This window comes from Populus alba, chromosome 16, assembly GCF_005239225.2.
Source record: "Populus alba chromosome 16, ASM523922v2, whole genome shotgun sequence".
Taxonomy (NCBI): domain Eukaryota; kingdom Viridiplantae; phylum Streptophyta; class Magnoliopsida; order Malpighiales; family Salicaceae; genus Populus; species Populus alba.
The window spans coordinates 15,903,797-15,910,546 of record NC_133299.1 but is presented as its reverse complement, the minus strand read 5'-3'; the positions used below and the strand labels follow the sequence as shown (position 1 = coordinate 15,910,546).

The 6,750-nt window shown below is 36.6% G+C and overlaps 1 protein-coding gene across 1 annotated transcript; it reads left to right on the top strand.

The window, feature by feature from the left end:
- The first annotated feature begins 1,076 nt into the window (after positions 1–1,076).
- LOC118047236 (protein PIN-LIKES 6) lies at positions 1,077–6,696 on the top strand. Its single transcript, XM_035056479.2, has 11 exons — positions 1,077–1,567; positions 1,824–2,089; positions 2,223–2,302; positions 2,397–2,521; positions 2,749–2,870; positions 3,190–3,375; positions 3,850–3,924; positions 4,452–4,552; positions 5,344–5,396; positions 5,553–5,741; positions 6,127–6,696. Exons 2-11 carry the CDS (start codon positions 1,898–1,900, stop codon positions 6,246–6,248), a joined length of 1,245 nt encoding a protein of 414 aa, XP_034912370.1. The 5' UTR covers positions 1,077–1,567; positions 1,824–1,897; the 3' UTR covers positions 6,249–6,696.
- Positions 6,697–6,750: the final 54 nt, after the last annotated feature.

Here is a 6,750-nt window from a genome sequence, read left to right as displayed (position 1 = left end):
ATTGATCGTGCGTTTGATATTTTTTTAAAAATAATTTTTATTTAAAGATGAATTAAAATAATTTTTTATATTAGAACATTAAAATCATAAAAAAATAATTAATTTAATATTTTTACAGGAAAACCTTAAAAAATATCTAAAAAATTATCTTTCAGGACTCCACCAGGTAAAAGTAAAACTTGAAACCTATTTGCACTTGAGGTCTTGGTCTAGTGGTGAAAGGGGTTTGTTTCCTTTCTTCTGCACCAGGATTCAAACCTTACTGTGCACGTCTGTCACCCCCGCGGTGCCTTACATGCTCACTTGGGTTTGCAGAATGTTCAGTGGACCGTGAGATTAGTCGTGGTGCGCACAAACTGGCCCGGACACCTACGTAAATAAAAAAAAAAAAAACTTGAAACCTATTTGATGTCTCCTCTGCGAGAGCGGGGGGCAGAAAAGGAATTAAAAAAAGTGTACAAGCAAATGGTATCCGTGAAATACAGAGACAAAAAAGAAGAACATCGGTAGGAAAGAGGGTAGAAGGGCCACACAAATTGTATCCTTTCTACCTAGGAAAGTAAATACCAAAAATTATTTGACACGTAAGGAGATTTTTTTTTTTCACACCACAACTGCGACCTGAATATTAATTTTAGAAAACATGATATTGTTGGTATTTGTGTTTTAAAAATATATTTTAAAAATTTTATTTGTTTTAGATTAATATTTTTTAAAACATAAAAATATTATTTTAAATAAAAAATATTTAAAAACAATTATAACCATATTTCCATTCACTTCAACTACCACTATTAACCTTAGATGTCGACAGTCAAGGAGGGAGCGCTAAACTCTGAGAAATTATTATTAATAGAATTATTTTATATATTAACAACAAGATAATTCAGTAATAAGACAAAAACAAAATCCTTTATTTTATTTTTTTCCCTTGAAGAAATTATGGACGTGTCCCATCTATTTACGATAGGAGAAGGAGAGAGAGAGAGAGGCGTACGTTTCCGAGTTATTCTCATCAAAATTAATCCACCACGTATCCCATCTCTCTCTTTTAACAGTGTGAGTGACCGACCTCTCCACCGTTACAAGACCAAAAGAAAAGAAACGGAGTTCAGCACTCAACAGTCAGTCTGTGCCTTCATCAATGTTTTTTTCTTATAAGCTTTTATTCGCTCTTTTTTATTTTATTTTTATCAACAGCTAACAACAAAACAGATTGCTTCTTCTTCCAAGCCTTCTTTTCGTCCTTCATCTTTCCACACTAACCCCCCCTCTCATCTTTTCTTCGTATGATAAAATTCATTTAATTTACAGAAGAAGAGGAGGAAGAAGAAGAGTACAAGAATTCACTTCCTTTGATTGATACAACGTTAGATTTATCTGTCTGGAACCCTATTGCGGCATCATCAATATACAGAAACATTCATATCACCCTGTCTCTCTCTTTTTTTTTCTTTCAATTTATTGTTCTTCTCTGTCTTCTTCTACCAACCCAAGGGAAGAGAACCTGCACCGAGGAAGGAGACACGCCGTCTCTCTTTTTTCCCCTCGTCATTTTTTTTTATTGGTATGCCTTTTCTCCCCCCCCCCCTCTCTCCTTAAGAATATTATTCTTCTCTGTTTTTTTAAGAAAATTATTCAAATAATAATAATAATAATAATATGTTGGATTAGATTGGATCGGGCTGGGCTGGGTCGTTTATTACCTACATGCATAAATTTTTTTACTCCGATAGTATAGGGAGAGGATTCATTAGACGAGTGTGCTTGGTATTTGGTTGAAATGGATTTTAATATAGTGTTTTGTCTCTCGGCCGATATAGCTAAATGATTGTCTGAGCAGAGCAGACTTGGTGAATGAGCGTAGCGATCGGCCAAGGGGATCACAGAAAAGACCATGGAGAGATTTTTATTAGCTGTGGACACCATGGAAGCAAATCAGGTGGGAGGAGGACAGACTCTCTTGGGAACCATCAAAATTGCTGTTCTGCCCATTGCCAAAGTTTTTACCATGTGCTTCTTGGGATTTCTCATGGCCTCCAAGTATGTTAACATCTTGCCTGCTAGTGGAAGGAAACTCTTAAATGGGGTAAATAAATTTAAACCAACTCCAACTCCAACTCCAACTTTATTTTATTTATTTTTTATTCATTGCTGCTTTAGTAATAATACAGTACTAATCGGCTGTTTTAAACAACCATGTTTTCTTGTTATATGTGCAGTTGGTGTTTTCACTTTTGCTTCCTTGTTTGATATTTTCTCAACTTGGTCAAGCTGTCACTTTACAGAAAATGTTGGAGTGGTAATTATTTCCTGTCTTTCCTTTTCAATTTACTACATCTGCGAAATTGTAATAGGGTTTGTTGTTAATTTAGCTGCTGTCTGTTTGATTGCAGGTGGTTTATTCCCGTGAATGTTGTTCTTAGCTCGATCTGCGGCTCGCTAATAGGTTTTATTGTTGCATCCATTGTCCGGCCACCTTACCCATTCTTCAAGTTTTCAATTGTACAAATCGGAATTGGTGAGCCACTTCCTTTTTTGAAATTTTAATAATGAGTGTATGCTTATTAATTTGTTTGGGCAGTGAAATGCATATGCAAGTTTCAAAAACAAGTGTGTATATTATGCAGTAATTTTGAAAATCTCAGCATTTTTTAATTTCTAAGTGCATGAACTCCAGTCTCTTCATATTAGTGCTTCAAATGTGCTGGTGCTCACACTTTTCAAACCTTTGTTTATAACGTGCAGGGAATATTGGGAATGTGCCACTTGTCTTGATTGCAGCTTTATGTAGAGATACATCCAACCCTTTTGGTGACTCGGAAAAATGTAGCACAGATGGGACTGCCTACATCTCGTTTGGCCAGTGGGTAAGTAGCAAGCATCTGTTAGTAAAGTGCTATTGCTTGTATGTTACGATCAGAGTTGCAAAACCATGTCATACTTTGGTTCTTAATAAATTACCTTGCATGCTTCTTCCCCTTAGATGTATGGTATCCTTCGTGATAAATACAGTTTTCTTGCTGAAATAAGTTCTTAACACTCCGTGATTGGTTACTCTCTTTTCACTATCTCACCCAACAAGCTGGATGCTAAAAATTAAGGAAATAATTTTTTTTACTGTTAAAACATGTCTTTATATATATTCTCAAGAAATTGACTGGTTAAGCTCTGGTTGATGCATGCCAGGTTGGTGCAATCATTCTATACACATATGTATTTAACATGCTGGCACCTCCACCAGAAGGTACCTTTGATATTGATGAACCGAATCTTCCCATCAAGAAGCCAGCCAAAGATGCTCCCATGGAGCAAGTCCCATTGCTTGCCCAGGAGGAGGCACCGGCAGAACCAGATGCTCCAAAGAGAGGGAAGGTATGGATTAAGTTATGTTTGCATGCTATCCTTATTTGATAAACAGTTGGCAATCAAACTTCCAGATCATGATTATCTTATGGATGAATAACTTGACATTCTGTACCAATGGTATCTACTATTTGGTGTAAATTGATTGCAATCTGCTCTTAAGTTTCTATGTTTTTAGCAAGGAAACGGTACTAAGATGAATTTCACAACTAATGACATTGAAACTTATTGTTCTTGGTATTTAAGAGAGATTTTTACTGATTTTTAAAGTGGTTTTAAGACTAACTTACCACTTTTCTCAATACTGGTGATCAGTGCTCTTGCTATTTGTTTTAGCTTTTACTAAACTCTGACCCAACACCATAAACTTTTGAAAAAAGCACATAAAAACGAGTTTTTTCCTATTTAACCTGATGCTGGTGTTGTATCATATCAATATTTTATCTGCATGGACTTGAGTTTCTTTATCGCTTGGTGTTGCAGATCAAACAGATTCTTGTCTTTATCTATGACAAGTTGAAGCTCAAGCAAATTCTTCAGCCCCCTATCATTGCTTCGGTAAGTTCATCTTTTTCCGTGACCTCTTTTTTTGGTATGTTTTTGGCAAACTCATAAGTGATGCCATGAAACTGCAGTATGAGATTCTTGTTACTGACTAGAATTGCAAAATCTGTTGCTTGGATGTAAGAATGCTTTTGACAAGTGTGGCTGGCACTCGGTTTCATGGAATGTTGTGTTGGCGCATCTTATATGGCCTGAATAGGAAATAACCCTGTACATGGTTGTGCTAATATCATTTTCCTTCCACTTGTTGGCACTATGATAGGCCTAAAGATGAAGTATACGATCACCTTTATAATTCACCATCCTTTAATGGGCCCAAGTTCTAAGCTCCACTTTTTAACTAATTGGCATTGTGAGCTGGCTTGGTAAAGTTGGTTCGTGTCAAAAGCCTTGGCTTTACCCCTTATTTCCAGCAGAGTGCATTATATTAAAAGAAGGAGAAAAGGAAGCAACGGAGACAATAATGTTTTTATTATTCTCCTCTTTTAACTTTCCTTTTCATATGTACATGTTTTCTGCAGATGCTAGCTATGTTCCTTGGTGCAGTACCGTTCTTGAAGCAATTGATCTTTACAACTGATTCTCCCCTTTTCTTTTTCACTGACAGCTGCAATATTCTTGGGTATGCTTGCCTCTTACACCAAATCATTTCTTGTTATTTGTGGTTGGTCGTTTTTCTGATTGCAAGCAAATTGGAACATGTCAATTTTGCTGCCTGTGTGTACCAGACTCATTGACAAGTTTCTATGGAAAGGGAGAATAAAGGAAAGAACAGCTATTCTTGTTATAATATGAATTAATTTTATATATGGAGTTAGTGAATCAATATGGTTTTGAAGGAATTAGAAACTTGCATAGCATGTAAACAGTGAGATTCTGAAAGCTCTTGTGAGGTTTGTTAGACCTGGGACTTGAAACATTTGCCTACGCACTCAACAGGCCTACAGCTGAATCATCATGTGTGTCAAATCACTTGAAGTAATACAAGAATTAGGAAGTGGAAAGTAGCATTGATACTCAACTTTTCTGATGAACATGACCAAGTTTATGCTAATCTAACTGGCATGAACATCAAATTGAATCTTCTTGGAACTGTAAGGCTTGTGTAATTAGTTATGCTAATTCATTCGCAACATCATGTGTGTATTGAATACAAGTGAACTCCACAAACAGGGTGGAGTTACCTTGCAATCCTTGCTAATTTAATAGAACCAAAACCATCTGCTTCTGTAACTTCTGAAAATGAAGCTTGACTTACATGTATGATGTTTGGTTTCCCTTCAAGTAATCAAGGATAATTTATTTATGGTGCTGAGGCATGAGTAGTGATTCATTCTTGCTAAGTTACCTTTTCATTGCACGATGAAAGTGCATCTACTTGATTTTGCTGATGCTTCTGGTTCTGGCTCTCAGGGAGGCCATGATTCCATGCATTTTGTTGGCACTAGGGGGCAATCTTGTTGATGGTGAGTTAATTCCTAACAATCTTCTTGTTACTCTAATGTGCGCCATCTTATAAACTATATTCAGAGTAATGGCCTCATCATGGTTTTGTTGAAAATTTAGATTATCAGCTTAACAGCTTAGTGGATTTCAAGTGAAAGCTCTTTGTTTCACTGCAGGACCTGGAAGTTCTAAACTTGGGTTTCGGACAACTGCTGCTATTATTTTTGGTCGGTTGGTTTTGGTGCCACCTGCTGGACTTGGCATTGTTATGTTGGCTGATAAGCTTGGCTTTCTTCCTGCTGGTGATAAGATGTTCCGGTTTGTTCTGCTTCTGCAGCACACGATGCCTACATCTGTCCTTTCTGGTAAATCTTCTTTTCCTTTCCAGGAAACTTTCATATATGCCTTTTCAATCTGAAGGCAAACTTTTAAGCAATCAGAAAATTAGCATTTCATATTCAATCTTATTATTTGGAACAGTATTTCAATGGCCTTCTTGAAACTGTCATGATATGCAAGAGAAAAAAAGAAAAAGAAAAAGCAATTGATATTTTATCTGATCTAGTATACGAAGAATGTATTTAACTGGGTTAGAAATTGGCCAAAGGGAAAATATGGAAGATTCCTTCCTTAAAATGTCAAACAGCCAAAGTAATTCATTTGAAAGCAGGGATTAGAAATCAATGTTATTATAGTCAGGATGGGATTGGAGGGTAGCGTCTCTTTACTTAATTAGTTTCCTGTTTCTAGGTGCTGTGGCCAACCTAAGAGGATGTGGTAGAGAAGCTGCTGCTGTCCTATTCTGGGTTCATATTTTTGCTATTTTCTCAATGGCTGGATGGATTGTCCTTTATCTCAATCTACTCTTCTGAAATTGCTGATCAAGCCATTGCTTACATGGAGCTATCTTCAGTTGCAATTTATATTACCGCCTGCTCAGGTCAATAGCCAAGTAGATGACCACAAACTTGAAATAACTCTTCTTTTTGTGAGACTCAAGCCTGAGACCTCTTGAAGGGCGGTGGACATTGGCACCAATTGCGCTGCAAGCTCAAATGGAAGCAGCTATTGTTGGCATAGCCTGTGTTTATAAGATCTGCAGGAAGGAGCTCCGGAATACTCATTTAAATTCAATTTGATTCAGTTTTTCACCCATCAGCTTCCATATCATTCTTAATGTTTCTCTTTTTTGTTAATTTTTTCTGTATTTCCATTCCTGTAAGTATACAGTTATGAGAACCACATTGAAGTGTATGGCGATGAGACCGTTTCACAATCAAGTTATGCCAACTCAAGCTTGGATATCCTCCTTGAGATTTATGGGTTCGAGTCATTTTACAAGCATCCATGAATTTCTACGTTGAAAGATGAGTA

Excerpts from the sequence above, each read along its gene's own strand:
- LOC118047236 (XM_035056479.2), top strand. The coding sequence starts at position 1,898 with ATGGAGAGATTTTTATTAGCTGTGGACACCATGGAAGCAAATCAGGTG. Across the intron at positions 2,871-3,189 it reads ACATCTCGTTTGGCCAGTGG|GTTGGTGCAATCATTCTATA; the intron begins GTAAGTAGCAAG and ends GATGCATGCCAG. Across the intron at positions 3,376-3,849 it reads ATGCTCCAAAGAGAGGGAAG|ATCAAACAGATTCTTGTCTT; the intron begins GTATGGATTAAG and ends TTGGTGTTGCAG.